The following is an 18,870-nucleotide window of genomic DNA, read 5'->3' on the forward strand; positions in this document are numbered from 1 at the left end:
TATGGTTATTAAAAACATACTGCGCTCACTAGTAAATAATTTTAAACTTGTTTCCATTGAGAAGTATGGCTGGAGGTTACATTCCAACATCCAAAATACAGGCACTTTCTATGTAGTTCTATTATGAAAACAGTCATTTTGTACTGGGAAGATTGCTGTTTTTTTCAGACTCTCACGGCACAAACCTTTTCAAGATTCAACTTTTCAGAATAAAATGACTGTTGGTGGGAACAATGAGTGGAACATTTCAACTGAAAATGGAATTACGTAAAAGGACATGGCTATCTGACGAGTGCAGAAATATAAATAGGAACAGYTTTACACCTCTCTGCACACACTTCATACCTGCTCAGGAAGAGCGGCACTCCTCTGCATTGAATGTGACAGTAAACAGCAGCACGATCCAACAACTTCAGGAAGCGAAGAAAATTATTGGGTGTAATTGAAACTGCAGGGAGGAGTTACAGACCCAAAATGTAATTATTCACAGTGGAACAGAGCCAAGATTAGCAATCCTGCTTCTGGTCATTTAAAGTTCCCATTAACTTTTCCATGTGCTGATGGTATCAGTTTTATGTCTTACTGGCTACAAGATGCAGCACTTCCAGAAGAAAACCCTGGGCGTCCTCTGGCAAAGGTCTCCAACAGGGTCTTGAATCTCCTGTAGAGGAGGGGGGGGGTGAGGGCCTGGTTTGCACCTGTACCCAGGTATGCGTCTCCCATCTCTAGGCCCAGCAGAGACTGATATAAGGTGCAGTCCAGCATGAAACATGCTAACATCCACCTTCCTCTGCTTCCCCCCAGGGCAAGTCTTTGCCACCAACCCAAGCGGTTACCCTTCAATGTCTCCACTGGCCAGTAAAAAACAAGACCTTCTCCAAGGATCTGGAAGATCTTCCCACCTAGCTACCAAGGGGGGAGCAGGGCGAGGAGGATGTCCCAGCTGAGACCCAGCTGCACAACCCTCATCTCTAGGTGTAGATAGCTAGGAGGTGGCTAAAGTGACTTCTTTGGTGCTTTGGAAGATGATCCTGGTGGGCATCACAAAATATCAGAGACCTCCCGGACTGTGGTAGGTGGGACTGGGTGGACCTTAGCCCACCTCAGCCCCTTTCCTCTCCTTGCAGTCTGCCTCAGTGGCCTGCGTGACATTCACCCAGTTCATACCCAAACTGCACCGTGGACATCCACACATCCATCCTCCACCCAGCCCATTTCCTTGCCCTGGCCCTGCACCCAGACACGGAGTAGCAGGGCCCTTACCATCCAGAGAGGGCAGGGAAATCCAACTGGCCAGCATGTACCTGCTGATTTGAAATCGTCTTGTTGAGATCCTGGCTACGCTTTTGCCCCATACCATTTTCCTTGCACCTTCACTTTCTGAAGCCACATCAAGCTGCAGGACATCCTTTGCAAATATCCTCCGGGCCCTGGTCAAGCTGTGAGTGTGCAGCACCAGGAGGAGGACACTTGAGAGGGGTGAGTCTGGCAACCATGAAGCCTGTTTCTATTTCCTCATGCTATCCATTGACTCCTTGGACACCTTTGGGGAGCAGTGGGCATTGCTGGGTATGTTCTGCTGAGCGTCCCCTATTTCTACATTTCTCATTCACTAATTCTTATCACTCTCCTTTCACTTGCTGTCCTCTGAAACCGTTTCACTTTCTTCACATTTGTCTTTTTATGTTTTCCCTCCTCTTAGGACCACCATCATCACGAGCATATCAGCACTACCCATGATAGAGCACTGACCCACTATTAATGAAGAAGTGGGGAGAGACCATCTGAAGAATCCCATGTTACTTTCTGCAACAACAGCCAGAGAAGACTGAGAAATCTCCTAAGTACAGGCCTTGCAACCTCTTCTTTGGCTTACAGGATCTGGAAAAAGAGAGGCAGTGCTCTGGCTAACTAACATCCCAGTTTTCCAGAAAGCAGCTGCAGGAACAGCTCCACAGCAGTCTAGAGCTGCACTGGTGTGTGCTAAGCATCAGCTCAACTCTGAGTTGCTAGTGTTATGTCAGTGGTCTCAGAAGAATAAAGCTACATCTGACACATATTATGTTTTACAGATAAGCTAACTTGTTTATAGCTAAGAGAGATTTTCAATATGCTTTCATTAAAAGTCTTCAAAGTCTTAAAAAATAATTAATTGAATTTAAAAATGTAACACAGAAAGGTGTAATAGTCCCCCTTTAAGTCTAATCTAACATAATCATCTAATCCAGTGTGGCCAGCTTCCTGAAGTTCAGCTTTCAACCATATCATATAACCACTGTAGTCAAGCACAGAAAGTCTGACCTCCGCAGGATGAAATTGTCAAGCCCAACCTGCTCACTGCCTCTTCAAGCCACAGCGGTACAGAGCTTTGTACAAAACATGAATTGTGACTGTGCACAGAGCAACGCTGATTTGCCGCCAGACATCACACACACACTTCCTCAGTTCTGGTTAAGGCACTGGTGCACTTTGCATTTGAGATGTGTTGTGAACAGTGGAGTTGCACAAGCTCTCTCTGAAATCTTCTCCATTGCATGCCACACCAAGTTCCAGCCAGAACCAAAGTAAATCCTGCAGCGCAGTCCAACCACCACCCAGTTACCCATATGAAATCAGGGGTTCAGCCTTTACCAAAACATGGATGATTATGGCCCTTTTAATCTTCATTAAAGAGGACAAAATCAACACTGGGTTCTATCTCTGCTCTTCAGTTGCCATGAGAAACAACACTATCTTGATCTTAGGCAGCACAAGGTCTTACTCTGCCAGTAGTTCTACGTGTCGAGGACCCCAAAGCCTCAACAGGAGGATGCTGCCTTGACAGGAGGCAGCAATTACAGTCTCTCCTCTCAGACATTTCACCAAGACCGATAAAGGGGTGCAGACTAACGAGGATTTGTGAGGCAAACCCCAGAGGTTGTTTTCAGCAAGTCCATTCTGTCATTGCAAACAAAACTGGCAAAAACCTGGCACCGACCTGATGCCTGCCGCAGCCTCCCTCACCACATTTCCCGGACCTTTCTCACAACAGCCCTCTCTTTCCTCCTTGGTTGTTAGGGCTCCTTCCCCAGGGAGTCTTCTCCAAGGGACCCAGCCCTCACCTCTTTATTTCCAGGTAGCCATGCCATCCAAACTCTGGGAAATGGCATACCTCGTTTTTTCACAGGACTGCAATCCCCACTGTCTGCCAGCACCTCCTCACCTCATTTGCCTCACAGAACTGAACGGCACGCTGTCTTTTCACCATTAAACAATGGTTGTACATTAAACAACACGGGTGTAGTACAGATCCTGCACCACTTCTACTCTGATGAGATCCACCAGGTATTTCAGCCTTTTTCTACACGCCCCTCTGCGCTTGTTTCCAATGCAAGCAGAGCATGCCCCTAACTCTGGGGCTTCCCTCTGTGAGGGACTTGGCTTCAGCAAATTGTTAAGTTTTTTTAAAACTTTCAAGGAAAATGCACCATCCTTTCCTCAATTTAGTGGTAACAGCAACAATTTGTATCAGACCAAAAGATTCCCGTACCACATGCAAGCCCCCTTACCTCCACCAGATGAGGTGTGGGGTTGAAGCCACACATGTTGCAAACCTGCTGCCTACAGGTCGTGCAGGTATTGTAGTTGGAGGGTTCACTGGAGCCCACAYTGAGCTCTGCTTTGCAGAGGGGGCACAAGACCCTTTCTTTCGGCACTTCCTTTGGCTTGACAACTTGCTCCGGTTTTCCTTGCTTTGTAGCTGGTGCAGTCCCAGCCCTACCCTGCGTCCCAGACGAAGCACCTGGGGCTTTAAGACCAGCTTCTTTGCTGGCATCACTGAAGACAATTTTTGGAGGCACTTTGCCAGAAGACTGCTGACTTGGAGGGGGGGCCTCTGGCTGGACAGACATAAGTGTGCTTGCCTGGGTCAAGAGAGAAGCTCCAAAGCCAAAGAGTTTCCCCGTGAGACCCTCCTGGGGTTGTTCTTGTGCACCAGCGCTGGGGGTTGGAGCTGCAGGTTTTGCTGGGGAATCTCCCACAGTCTTTCTCTGGTCAGAGGAGGAAGGCTTTGCTTGTTGATGCTGAGGGGAAGACCTCACCACTTCCTGAGGAGCAGCAGGTTTTGGCTGGCCTTGGCTGTGTTGTTCCCTCTGCGGTGTAGCTGGGTGGGGTTTTGGGGGCTCTGGCTGCAGGACACCGGTGCCTGGCCTGGCGCTTGGCTGCATAGTTCCAGGGGGCTTTTCCTGGCCTGCCATGACCTGGGGCTGAGGCTGGGCTTGTTTGGCGGGGGAGTGGGATGGAGACAGCGAAGGAGAGTGTAGTTGCTGCTGGCTTTTGGAGCGAGGAGCTGTGGTCATGTCCATCCCCAATGCTCTCTGCATCTGGCAATTCAAACATAACCATTCTTTCACCTGCAAGACAAAAAGTAGACAGCAGGCAATGAGCAATGGGCAGACAACAACCAACAGCAGGCAYGGCATGGCCCGTGGCAACTCAAGCACACAATTTCTCGCAGTACCGCTGTACTACTAGCAATTTAGCAATGTTGACAGCAGCCTTTCTGGGGACTCCAACAGGATTGAGTGCCTGTTCCTGCCACCATTAACACTCCGCTCTCCCACTTTATTCCCCCAGGGCACTGGGCCCTATCCTCAGCAGATTTCACCCCAAGATAGAAGCTGGAGGAGGAAGGTCCTGAAAGCCCATTCTTTCTCCTGCTTAGGGACTCCCCAGCCCTGCAGAACCTCAGGCCTAGACACTGGCCTCACCCTACAGCATGCTTGTGCTGCTCCGGCATTTTATCAGAGAGAAGCAGAAAAGCTGATGACAGAGGGAGAGGAAAGGGAGCATGGCCTCTCTCCAGCCCCTCTCCCTCTTGCTGCCAGACCACGTAACACCCTGCCAGCTCTGAGCAAGGCAAACAGAGATCAGAGCTAGAAGCACAAAAACTGGCCTGGCCGTTCAAACCAGGCTGGAGCAGCCCGTGCAGGGCTGTTTGGAGAGGAGCACAAGCCTGGCAAGAGAAGCACAGCACAGCAAACATCCAGGTTATGCTGCTACAATGTGTGGTTACAATTTTAATGAGACCAGCCCACCGCTGCCAGATACCTCCTGCGGGGAGAAATCTGCTGTAACATGCCTGAGACTTCCCAGGGGCTAACATGGATGGCTTTGCCTCCCTGAGTCAGTGTTCAGCTTCAGTAAAGCTCAAAACATTAATGCTACCTGCGATGTAGACACCGGCTGGCAGTACTGCAAGAGCTACAAATGCTGGAATCTGTACGATAATCAAGATTTCCCTCCCTCCGGTCCAAAGAGCATGAAGTCACTTAGCACTGCAGTCCTTAAGGAAAAGGAGGGAGCAGCTTTTCCTTTGGTGATGTTTGCTGAGCAGGCAAAATGCTGACTTGAGAGAGAAAAAGGTTAATTTTCAGTCTTTAAACGATGAACTGGATGCAAACAAAAAATATAATGCTCCCTAGCTAAGTGGCGATAAATGAAAGACTTCCCCCCTGAGAGACATTCCYGATGACACGCTAATGTTTGAATTAAGTTAATTAAAGAGGCCGTATGAAAGCTGTGAGCCTTCTGATAGGAGGAATCCCTAGGATGCTCAGTGGCTGTGCAAATATTAATATATAGCACAGTCTGCAGGATAATCAGGTCTGCTTGCAGAAGATTGCTCCAAGACAAGCAATAAAGTGCCAAAAAGGACCAGAACATTCCCCAAACTGGAGCTGTCAGGCACAGATGGCCTGAATAGTCAGCTGGAAACCCAGAGACTTAAAGGGCTTAAAAGCCGTGTTTTCAGGCCTTCCGCCCGCTCAAACCAGGAGYGAGGTTGCTGCATGCATCACTCTTGGCAGCTCTCAGCTCCTGCGCTCTCTCRGGGCTGAATTCCACAGGCCACCATGCACTGCATGAAGAAACATTTCTGGTAGACAGGTTTTCCTGCCTTTCATTTCAGTAGCTGTCTCCTTGGTCCAGTGTTTACGAGAACTCTCAGGATCTCCTTCAACCTCTGTCATTGACCAGCAGTGCAGGGATTTTAACCAGCTGAGTGCCTCTCACGCCCCAGCCCACATCTCCAGTACCTGCGTGGTCCTTTGGTCCTGCCAGCTGGAGATACAGGAGCTGCACAAACGGTTTTACAGACTTGTTTACAGCTTTTCAGTGAGATCCTCAAGCACCTTCCCACCCGCCCCGTTATCCCGCCCCGTTATGGGTGTATTTAACCTGTTCCTGCACATCGAACCCACGTATCACTCTGAGCTGTCTGCAGAGACATAGTCAGGCTTTTTGGCAGATGCCATGATGTGCGAGGGCTCGGAGTCAGCTGGAGCTGAGGCAGATGTGCCTTGAACTTCTTACAAGTGAGCTGTCGAGCTTCAGCTGACACTCCAGCTCACTGATTCTTCAGTGCCCATCACATCCTGCTCTTCGTCCCTCTCGTCACATCATTCATACAGGCCTTAACTGGCCCCAGTCCTACCTGGTTGGTCGCTCCAGCATCTCCTTCTTGGCCACTGTCCCACTGAGAAGGTGGCCTTGGACCAGGGACTGCATTTGGCAGAGCAGAGGGGAGATATAGCCTGGCAGKGCTCTCAGTGCTCTGTGGCCAATATTTATGGATGGAGTTAAGGAGCCTATGAGGGGGCCCATGACAGCAGAGGTCATTCCCGAGGGTCCAAGAGCTCCCTCCCAAGTCCTAGTCCCGCTCACTGACTACCATGACCTGCCACATGCCCTGGGGCAGGGCCGAGAGACAAATGCTGGAGGCCTAGTTTTGCCAGTTTGTATCCCAGAGCTTGTTTTTGACATAGTGGCTCTGAGAAGGGCATCAGACCACTGTCACCACCAGTCACTTCTTGAATATTTCACTCAGGGCTAAGTGAAAAGCAGCTCAGTTCTTCCTCAGCAATTTTGCATCACATCATTATTTCTCCAAGCCTTTCCAAACTATCTATTTTATATTTGGGTGGTTGACATTATTGCTATTTATTGGTTTTTGTAATTTCTTGTAGTCTTGCTTTCACTATCCTGAGCCATAAACCAAAGGCGGACAGAATTCCTCATATTATTTTTTGCATTCATAAGCTTTGGAATTTCTTCTTACCATCCTATTTCAGGAGAGCATCTCCTGAAATCTTGTCAGCTTTGCACACTGTCCCCATCAGCACTGATYAACGGAGAATCAATCCATTTTGTTCAGGTTTTCTCTCCCCGCAAAGTTCTCCAGTATCTAAGAAATGCAAATCTTCTCTCTCTGCATAATCTTCTTATCCGCATTTTAAGACCCTACGGCTAGATGGAAATTGGGAAAAGGAGCTCTTCCCAGATCATCGATTTGGTCTATTTGTATCCAGCTTCTCTCCCACATATCTTCTTTTTGACAGCAAGGAAACACTGACTAGGGGACAGCCATAGCATGCTCTGGCAGATTAGGGGACCATGACCACAAGGTATGTGGCAAAGGACATGTTCTACACTCCTGTGTTTGTATAGTCTGTATTTATTGTAGGCCAGTAGAGGCTTTAGCTTGTTTTCTAGAATAGGAAAAGTACTTTGCTACTCTCCTGCATAAACTTCCAACCTACCTAATTCCAAACTACCCAATAAAATACTAAGGGAATTCAATTAATTGCCCTTGACTGTCTGCCAGTTTTAACAAGAAACAATTACTGCTGGTGTATAATAAACATTTCACAATTGCAGCTTTGCTGCTTTATGGCCCTCCCTCCCCACATCGTGCAGGCAGCTGCCTGCTACACCTCCCTTGAAGGCAGCAGTGGATGCGGTTTCTGAAGCACTTCCTCAGTGCAGGAACCGGCCCCTTGCCATGCGGGGATGCAAAATCCTCCATTCCTTCCCACGAAGAGCTAAGCGTGCAGGCTGAATATGGGTCATGTACAAGCCTGTCAAGGTATTCCTGAACTAAGAGACTTGGGAATAACGTGATATTTGAAGCTTTTTCTCCTTCCACAATAAACCTGGCTTAGAGGTATGCCTGCGAGGTCACTTGCCTGCAGGTACATGCACATGCATCAACAGCACTTTGTGACCAAGACTGAAACAACCAGGAGGTTTTCAAGCAGGATAGAAACCATGAAATTGTTATCAGTTACTTAGTAGGAATTGCTGAGGAACTCGCATTTTGAGGAGCAGAAGAGAAAGCTACAGGGAGTAYAGCAGGGTGCCTGCTGTTTCCCAGAGCAAACATTTGAGATGTAAATTTAGTTGGGATTATCTAATTGCCTGACCAGCTTCTCCTGACACAACCAGTAACACAATMTGGGGGTTACACAGATCAAAAAAGACTTAAAGGATCCTGGAGGGAGCTAATAAAGAGGAATGGTCAAGTAATCTTGCCAAAGACCCTTTCCAGAAGAAAGAGAAAGGAGAGAATATAAAATCCTGGATGTGAATCATTACTTACCAGACCCCAGAAAGTTTTGATTTGGTGGAGTACTGTGTAAGACAGAAATAAATGAAGCAATGGATTATTCAGTTGACTTGGATCACTTTGTGCTGAATGCTCATCTTCTTTCCTGAAGACCAACCATGCAAGGGATAGATGTACAGAAAAYAGTACAGAAATTGAGGGAAACATAAGAAAAGATGAGTTTTTCCCACTACTTATACATCCGTGCTAAGAGTCTAGGTAACAAGCAAAATAAAACGTACATGTCCATTAGTGAGAAGAGAAATAACAAAACTGAAGTTACTGAAAATGCATGTTCCAATTCACATCACTGCAATGTTAAAACTGCTGTTGAACTCTTCTAAGGATGGAGGGGGATAAAAATACTCTCTTGAACAGTCTCTATATGAACCATACTTATGTRGTCATATATATATTTGAACTATATTCTCTTGAACAGTCTTAGACTTGCTGCTCAAAGCATCCTAATCCCCTTCATCTGACAAAATCTGACTGRGGAAATACTGAAAAATGCAAATAAAATTGGGAGGCATATGATGGTTCTAAAATTTAAATGATTCCACAATGAAGAAAAAACAAGGGTGGGCTAAAAGTGCATGCTACTGCTATGCAAAAGGAAGGGAGCAATTAGAAACATAAAATCAACAACTACCATAGGGATCAGCACACCAAATATCCAGTAATGTAAATGAGAAATTGTGAAGTGCATAAAATGTATGAAAACAAAAGAAGTTCAGGAAAAAACAGTCCCTCAGGGAGAAGTGCTGGGGCAGGAGAAGGGATTTATTGAGTGTATTAGGGACAAAGGCTATCCTAGAAAGGACACAGGTCTGTTACTTGATGGAGATGGTAAAGCTGTTAATGAGACAGATATGGCAGAAGCGCTATAATTACTGTCGCTGAACGTTTGGGAAGAAGCAAGATAATAGCCATTACAAGGATGAAGCATTTCCAACTTATTAGCAATTGAGGAGAACATCCGACAACATCTACCAGCACTGAGGATATTTAAATTTGGCAGATCTGAATAATTTTGCATCCAAGAGATCTAAAAGAGCTAAGGAAACTGCTGCATACTGATGTTCATTTTTAAGCAATCTTGSTGAACTGGGGAAATTTTAAAAGACTGGAAGAATCTTTTGCCTGAATATCCAAAGATGCAAGGATATGGCCTGAAAGGGACAGCTAGCCAGACATCTAAGACAGAAAGATGACACTGGATTCACTTAGTAAAGAACTGAAAGGCAAGCATATATGTCAGTCAATGTGATTTTAGGGAAAATAGGTGATGGCAAGCAAACCTGACTTTATTCTTTGCTAAGACTGCACGTTTGATATTAGCAATGCATAGAAGCAATATACTTGATGTCCAAAAGGTGTTTTGACCTAGTAAAGCATAAGTTTCTGATTAAAAAAAAGCACTATAAAATATGAAAAGTGAATGTGCTAAATGGATTTCAGAGAGCCTGAAGCTGATGATAGGAGTAAGGAGGTGGCTCAGCCTCCCCTTCCAGCACTGAAAGATTCATTCCAGAATCATGAACAGTTTGACATCGACATTTTAAAAAGATTAGTAAAATACCAAAGATGATGTAGACAGGATCTGTGAAAGTGATTCTAGGAATGGAGAAAATGTCTGAAATGAGAGAATTAAAGAAGTCGATCTTTTTAGTTTATCAAAAAGAAGATTAAGAAGTGACTTGATTATGCTATGGAAGCACTTTCAGTGGAAACAATATTAGGCACTAAAGGGTTCTTAATCAGGCAGAAAAAGGCATAAAAAGAACTAACGACTGGCAGTAGAAGCCAAATATATTAAGCATCATTTTTAGCAGCAGATGTTTCTAACCATTAAAAAAAATTATACACATACTGTTGGGCTCAGTACAAGCCTATACTGAGGTAGAGCTTACAGGCTTTTCATATATAGGATAATTTATACCCATATTGATCTTACAAGCTTTGAAACTTTGAACTATTGAGTCTTTGTTGATATTTGGTATGAATCTGACCCTTGCCCAGCATCCAGCACCTGTACTGCCCCAGCCCCCTACACAACACCAATGCGCAAGCCACACTTGGCCCTTATGCTCCTTCCCACCAGACCCTTACAAAGTCCCAAATCTTCCTCTAACTCCTCCCAAACCTTTCTATTCCCTAATGCCACAGATGGCTCTGCAGCTCATGCCACCTTTGGGGTGATGGCTGCCAGATACCCCTCCCTCTGCCAGCACAGTCCCGCAATTACGAGCAGAGGCAGTTTGTATATCCCAGCAGGYAGGAAACTTTCACATCAGCACTCCCACAAAAATTTTGCAGGCAGGTATACGCATGGGCCCAGAACAGATGGGAACGCTGATGTTGGTTAGTGAGAACTATGGAGGGGCACAGGCGTGCCGTGCCAGTTCCTGACCYGCTGCAGGCCAGCTCGCTATGGGAGAGCAGTGGCTTGCCTAGGGGCATGCAGAGGGCCAAGAAGCAACCCTGCACGTCTCAACTTACTCCTTCCTCTAGAAAAACATCAAGGAAGCCACCTACTTAAAAATGCCTCGAAGCGAAACAATAGAGGCAGCTTGTTGGGATTATAAAGCTTCTAAGTTACTCTAAAACCACCTATTTTAGGAAACGATGTAGAAACAGGCTGTCCTCTGCATTTTTTACCAAGAGATGCAAGGGAGTGTTGGTAATGTGCAGTTTGCTTTGTTCTRCTTAGGTAATACAATACAGCTCTAAAAGTATCCTAAGTATAGAGTTTAGCCTTTGCAGTAAACAAGAGAAGTTTTCAAATGAGCAGTAAGCAGAAAGACATAAAGGGAAGTCCAAGATCTCTTCAAGCAAAAATTTAGAATTATGATAAAGAATAATTCTGCCTTTTGTGAAGGTTGGAAATATTGAAATTGCCATTTTAGATCACAATCATGGTATGATATGACTGGCTAGGGAAGCAGGCCCAGGCCTTCTGCATAAATCATCCACAGAGATCTGGGAAGGCTTGAGTTTCTTTGGTGGCAAGTGCACACTACCCATTCCTGYAAAAGGTACAATTTGTGGTTGGCTGGCAGTTCCCGGCTTGGCTTACAGCAAGTATGAACTAGGAGCTAGTCTATATAATTCCTGCGCTAATACTCTTCCAGATAGAGCACACGACTGTCTTCGTCTTAGTAGACCAGACCACATCACCTTAAAAGTGCCTCCCACAATAGTACACACACCCACTTCCACACACACGCCAGAGCTTGTCCTCCGAGCAGCTTGGGGGTCTGAGCTCGTATGGACAGCCCAGTGTGGCTCCCTGGAATGAGAGCAGCAATGGAACAGGCAAAGCCTGGGCTGCTGCCCATGGTCACGATCAGCAGCCTGGGAAAAAGAACTTCTCCCAGAGTTTCTCCGCATCTTCCTGGTTGGCTTCTGGAGACCAATATTTTGGGCTCATTCATGAAGGCCTGGAGTTGAACAAAACAAAAGCCACACCATCTCAGACTGSCTGGTGGAGTCCATGGCAGACATGCTGTTCTGAAGGATTTTTTTTTTTTGATTGTTTTTTTAAGAAGAATTATTGCCCACTTCTATAACAATATAAGGCCAGCTCCACCAAAAAGGTCATGGTAGGAAAAGAGGCCCCTGTCGTCAGGGCTGGTGCACAGTTTGCGCACAAAAGAAATAAGAGATCTGCAAAACATCCTGTGGAAGGTTGCAGGGTCTTATTTGGAGGGGAGGGAAGAGGAGAAATGTGCATGAAGGAGTACAGATAATATCAGGAGGTGAAGTCTCCTAAGGCATCTCTGGAAGACTGTGAGCAGGCCAGGGTTCAAGAGCTTTGGTGTGTCCGTGGCCACGGTGCCTGTCAAGACATGACTGAAATGTATGCCAGCTCTGCTCCACACAAGTGTCCTTATGAAGGGAGGCTGAGCTCACTCCAGATGGAGAACAGGAGRACGCGAGTGTGGAGGTAGTGTGGGCTGAAATTCCCTGGTCAAAATCTAAAGCACAGTTACACAAGAATTCAAACACGCCAGAGGGACTGTACAATTAAAAGTATTTTGGCACTTCATYGACAAGAGAATTAGTCTCTGAGGCACTTCTGAAAAAGGCCACCTGATGCTTATCTTTATCTTCAAGCATCTCAGTACAAATAAAATCTARTCCTTTGCGCTTCTGCCCAGAAGGGGAAACCATAAAATTGTCAGTAATCATTCTGCTAATGCTTGCCAGAAAATAATCAACGTGTGCTGGCTAGCAAAAGGAACAAACCCCCAAAACCCATCTTCTTCACTGCAAACAACAGATGGGAATTCTACATTTGTCCAGAGAATTGAGCTGTGGAACAAGACAGTGCCATTTCATCCTATTAGTCACTTCTTAGCCACCTTCCCCTTACATAAATCTTTGTTTCTTGTTAGTACCCTTGAACTAACCGAATGCTTCTAGTGCAAATCCTGGCTATCCTGCGTGTTTGCCCCCCAACTCCCTCTGCCCAGTGTCTCTTATTGCTTTCAAAATGATCAGGAACCACAAATACTGTTCAGCAATTCTGCATCTAGAAGAAGAGGAGAAAGTGGCAGAGTGAATATAATGCTACATTCATGCTCTTCTGGTAGGAAATCACTGCCTGGAAATGAGTAAAATCAGAAAAAAACTTCCCAGAGAGGTATAGAGCGTGCACACTGCTGGGTGCTGGACATTTCACCCGCATCTCATGCCCCTCCAGCAAGCCCCTCTCCGGAGAGGGCTCCTTTTCCCATTTGCAGCAGTCAGTAATTGCTCTGCTTCATGGGAAGGCTGTGGAGGATTTGCTAAGACAGCTGCACCAGGGGAGACTGAACTGAATGTTCTCTCTTTTTTGGAAAGGGTGTCAGGAGGCAATGCTGCTACTCCCAGGATTTATAACGTTCGTCTCCCTGCTGAGCCTGACAGCAGAGCATTTGTCAGGTGAGTGAAAATCCTGGGCCCGATTCCTCTCTCATTTATCCCAGTAACAGATATTCAAGTAAACCTTTGTAGTGATATTTCTAGTTTAAAGTTATGTAAGGAAGATCAGATGCAAACTCACAACATCTACCTGCAGGGAAAGATGCACTTCTCCAGAGGGGGAGACCTCACTTGTCAGCGGTGGGAAGAATACTGTAACTCCTGATTAGTGCACAAAAGGACTTGCAGACCCTCTGGATTTTAAAGACAATCTCTGGCTGCCTCTCCAGTTTCKGTGCCTCTCTGTTCAAATGATCTTTACCCATATTACACAATCACTGACACAAAGATTAAACAAACAGTCCAAAAAAAGAAAAAAAATCACACCCTGAACATCTTTGCTACTAACCTTGATTTGCCATTACATGCAAGACAGCTCTTCCTCGGTAAGGTCTTCCATCACTAAAAATGTAATCAAGCTGGCTACATCCTTGGTAAATGCAAGACTCCGACTCTTCAATACTTGCCCTTGCTGACAGAGGGAAATTAATTGGTGGAAGGAAACCTTCTTAAAGCCAGATCTAGTGTTGCTCTTCTGCTCCTGCCAATGTGCCACACAGCCTCCTTCCAGAGTGCAGGTCTCCCAATCAAAACAAGTTGTCATCTAACTAAACATGCCTGCAGTAACCCAGCCCAAGGCAAAGGGACAAGTCCTTCCAGTTCATTAGGGAATATTTCTTGTGCAATTTGCTGCCTCACTAGCTCCTGTTTAGACAGCCTTTGTTCCCCGTCCGCAGGAACACATTAAAGGTTTGGACACATATATGTGCTCAGAGGATGCTTTCCTCTGTGCTTGGTCAGGGAGAATTACAAAAAGCTTACCCCAGTTTTTAACCTTTTGAGTTTTGAACAGATGTGCTGTAAGTACAGTTCCAAGTCTCCTCCTGCTCTGTATCCTGCACTACTTAGATATGAGCCCTCTCAATCAAGAAAAAAATAGCGGATTGCTTCGCCTTTGTTGTTGTTGTACTCTGCTGAGAGCCATCTCATGGACAGCCATCAAAGGGAAGAAGGAGCCTCCGGGTCCTGGTAACTTATTCTTTGTCTTCTGCAGAATTAAAATAGCAGCTTGGGAGGGAGTGGGGAAGCTTGCAGGCAACAGGGATCACTGTTCCATTCACTGGCACCTTGTGCCCAAAGCAGAAGAAATATGTGAGGACACTGGGTTTCTCTGTGTGTAAGGGGTCGGGGAGGGGGTAAGTCAGCTACCAAGTACAGCAGTGATGTAATTCACAGTAGCTATAATAATATAAAGAGCATAGGTTGCTCTGGATAAATAGATTTAGAAAGGATGAATTTAAAAGCAGTTCAGTTTCCTATTGGTAATACAGAATAAAATCTTCATTCATCTACTGTGCAGTTCAACATTTTCTCATGAATGGGCCCTGGTACAGCCTTTCCCATGAGTTTCTGGTTCCTCTGGGAATACAGCCGGGAATCCTTCTGAATAATTACAATAATAGTAGATAATGCTTGTAGCTCAACGAATAAACTAAACGTACTTGAATGTACAAAGGCTCTTTTTGGCCCCAAACTTTGCAGCTTCTCAGCAGCWTCAACAAACTCGACTTGGCAGACCCCAGCCTGAGCAAACAGTCCTGGGCAGGGCTTCATCCCTGCTCTCCGCACCACCCAAGCACTCCCCAACACAGCAGACCACAGCCGTGCTTGCTCCCCACCCTTCCTACTCCTGCTGCTTCTCACATTTCTCCCCCTCCTCCCAAACAGCCCATGCGGGACCCCAAAAAGGCAAACCCTGCCATCCAGAAAAACACTGCTCTGAACCAAAAGCTGACATCTCACCAAGCAGGAAGGGAGGCTGGGGAGATGCCAGACAGACAAAACTTCCCAGGGCTAAGCACCATTTCTGTTTCTAGCTGGAGCCCAGTGCTAGACTGGCTTTCCCAAGGCTGCGATGCCTTCTCCAACCACGGCTTCTCCAGCATACTCCAGCAAGACCTGTCCTTACAGCACACATCCCCATCAAAGGTGCAGCCACTAGCCAACTATCATGCTGAGTACAGCTCCTTCAAAATCCTCGTTGAGCATACCTGCCCACGCATGCACAGAGCCAAAAAGAACAAAATACCTCACAGTCTCTGCAGACTTCAGGCAAGCTGTATCCTTTCCTTAGGAGCCTTGGGAGAGCAGGTACAACTGCATCCCYCATGGGAGGAATGGACCGACCCCAGGCGTCCGTTCTCATTGTGTCTCTGCAGAGCTTTACCTCCACCCTCAAAAGTCCTTGACACGATTGCTACCTACCTACATGACCACTTCTGTACATCTTCAGCAGGATGTGATCTGATCTTAGACCCCAACCCAGGAAAAAATAAGCTTTTTAATCAGTCTGGGGCCAGACAAGAGGCTGTTTCTCAGTAATATCATAATTCTCTTAAGAACCCTGAACATTTTTTGCCACATATATTTTTATCTCCAGTCATGAATTCAATTTTGCTTATTTTTAACAGCCCAACATTAAACTGAAACATCCCTTCCAACATGCCGGTAACCTGCTATGGCCCCCTAACGACCCCTTAACCGCAAGACTACACATTGGTACAGTCCAGCTTCATGCTCCCCACTCTCTAGGAGCCATGRTATTACAGTGTTTGTAAATCCAACCCCCAAAACACCCACTTTTGTAGTGGATGTTTGCATGGTCAGGAGAAAATCACTGCAAGTGCAGCCAYGGCTGTTTTCCAACATCACTACTGCAGTGTATTTGGGGGTCCTTCAGTGATATTACTGTTAGCTTTGCATTCAACACCCACTTTGCATATCCTGAGCACGCATAGACTCTCCTTATCCTCCTAACAGGACTACATGAATGAAAACAGCATATTTTTACTCTTCGATGCTAGGGAGACCTGAGACTGACTTTCCACCTGGAAAGGCAGATTTCTGAATGTTGCACAATAGCAGTCACTGTAAAAATAATCGCAATCCAGTGACTGAGTAGAAAGCATCCGGGAAAGAAATTTTTAAACAACAAAAACAACACAGGGTGCAAATGCAAATAGTCCTAAGTATTTTCAGAGCGAGAGTCACAGAGCAGGTATGGCCTCCCATTCTCTCTAGACTGAAGGAGGCAAATTACGTCTCAGTTACCCTGGTTCAATCYGTATTTATGAGTGAACCAGCTGGAACGAACAAGTTTGATAAGCGAACAAATTGGAGTGAACCAACGCATCAAAGCAGAATATATTTACTCTTGTTTTATTTATTCTGGATTAAATATGCAATAAACGTTCTTGCAGAACTTAAGGCCCGAAGATAGACAAGTCATTCCATCTTTTTACATGCCTAAGCAGATTTAATTGCTCAATTATTCCAGATAAACACGATAAGTTCCCCGCCATGAATAATTTATAATCTAACTAGCCACACAATCTATGGAACACAAATCTATGGTTGTAACAAAGAAAAAGCGAGCAGATTCTGAGACATCTGATGATTCTGAGATATCTTGAAGTTGCCATGATCTGTCATAAGCTACACAGGTAATACTTTCCTGCATGTCTGAAAGTCAGTTTTGAACAAGTATGCACAAAACAAAAGCACAGAAGGTTCTGACTGAAGTCCCTGGTGCACTCCACAAAAGTGTTTACGGCTGAAAGTACTCATCTTAATGTGCCTTCATAACTCTTTGTACATGTGTAAAGGCAGCTCTTCTTCTATATTATCATCTCTTTCCTACTCAGTTGTTAGAAAGAAATGGTGCAGGCACAGTGTCTTCTGCACCCCAGGAAAGGCTTTAAGTATTAACGGGAGACTTGATGTGCACGCTTTAGATCTGTCCGTAAGCAGCTGCCCATTACAACTACTCCACTGAACAAATAGATGGGCACTTGCGGAAATGTAGCACTATAGAGCAAGAGTAAGCATTAAACCTCTAAACCTCCTGCGGTCTGCCTTGAGCAACCAAGAAGCCACAGAATGGGAACAAAGGGAACTCCAAGCAAATTGTGGCCAGGTATACGTGTGTGCAGTGGGTAGAGATGGAAGGGCAAGGAGATGGAGAAAAGAGGTGGGAGGAATAACGAGGATTAACTGTATAACAGCCTTAAGCATCCTCATGTCATAAGCATCATCTTGAACCGAGTTTGTCAGATTATGGGATGATTTTGTGCAAAAGTCCATGCCATAACCAAAAATGTTGGCCAAAGAAGCAATAGCGTAAACTGCCCGTGGCTGGTCCGATCTTGCCTGAAATCACTCAGGCACACTGTACCTTGCTTGGGTTATCATGTCATTCAGCGTATGCAAATATTGAACCAAATAGTCACAAAGTTAGGAAGTGCACCTGTGAGGAAACAGGGAAAGTACATCCTCCCTTTTATTCACTGTCTGGACCATACTGGAGCCACTGGCAGTGATGTCCTGCACCATCTTCCTAAGGTAGGTTTCTCTAGGAGCTTCATTAGATGATCATGACAAAGCTTAAAAGCTGCACAAAAGGAAACAGGATACAGTGCACTAAAGGATAGAGGCCTCAATGGATTATCTTGAATGACAGCATTCAGGATCTCGTGAAGAAACAGGGAAAAAGAGAACTGCTGGGAGGAAGAAAGGGCCTGTCTACCATGGTAGAACAGAGGAGGCCCAAGAGATGGAGGGCTGCACCTGGAAAGTGTCCAGAAGGACAGCTGATCCTAAACCCATGATGGAGATCCTGGTCACAAGACTGTCCCAGACAACCGACTTCTTATTGCAAAGGAGAAGTGAATACCAGTGTGAACAGTTCCCCAGTAAAATTGTTGTGCCATCAATATACCAACTGGTAAGAGGGCCAGATACCACCTCACTGCTCCAGTGACTCAGAATGAATGCACAAGGCCTGTTAACGGGCTTTGGGGCTGCCTTGCCAGATCACCCAGTGAGAACCCACAAGGGATCAACATTGCAGGGACTCAGAAACAGGCTAACATTAAAGAACATGCTTATAAGCTCTGTAGAAGCACCACAAGCCAGCCACAGCCTCTGTTCCTATCGCTTGTTCCTTTTCTGTTTCTCCCATATATGAGATGGATTTTCAAAGAAAAACAAGCCAATGCTCTATTATAAAACTACTGCATCTTTGTGATTCTCCGAGAAACAGGAGAGAGGCGCTGGGCAGACTTCTCCCTGCCCAGGCACCCAACAGCACCCTTTGCTGGCCAGCGCCCCAGGTTTTCCAACAGCTACTCCTGGGTCTGAATTTTCTTTTTGCTGCTGCTTCGTTCCAGCAGAGCCATGTTAAAGGCTTTGGGACTTCCCCTTAATGCTCTGCGGTAACCGCAAGAAAGAGTCTGTGAAAGGTTTCTGCTCTATCCCTCTGCCCCAAGGCAGGACCAAACAGCTGACAGATGTTTGTCTAATTTGTTCTTTAAAACTTCCTGTCAGTTGTGGATTTGTTGGGTAGGCGGCGAATGGGGGAATAAGGGGGCTTTGGCTTAACTGTCCTCATTGTTAGAAAACGTTCCCAAAATATTAACCTA

General features: G+C 45.8%; 1 protein-coding gene across 1 annotated transcript in view; it reads right to left on the minus strand.

Annotated features, from left to right (window-relative positions):
• Nucleotides 1–18,870, minus strand: part of BSN (bassoon presynaptic cytomatrix protein) — a 134,858-nt gene that overhangs the window by 94,934 nt on the left and 21,054 nt on the right. Inside the window, exon 3 of the mRNA XM_026055035.1 lies at nt 3,549–4,391. Within this exon, the coding sequence (XP_025910820.1) occupies nt 3,549–4,391 (843 nt within the window). The remainder of the gene's footprint in view (nt 1–3,548; nt 4,392–18,870) is intronic.

This window comes from Apteryx rowi, unplaced genomic scaffold (genome assembly GCF_003343035.1).
Source record: "Apteryx rowi isolate R43461 unplaced genomic scaffold, aptRow1 scaffold_98, whole genome shotgun sequence".
Taxonomy (NCBI): Eukaryota; Metazoa; Chordata; class Aves; order Apterygiformes; family Apterygidae; genus Apteryx; species Apteryx rowi.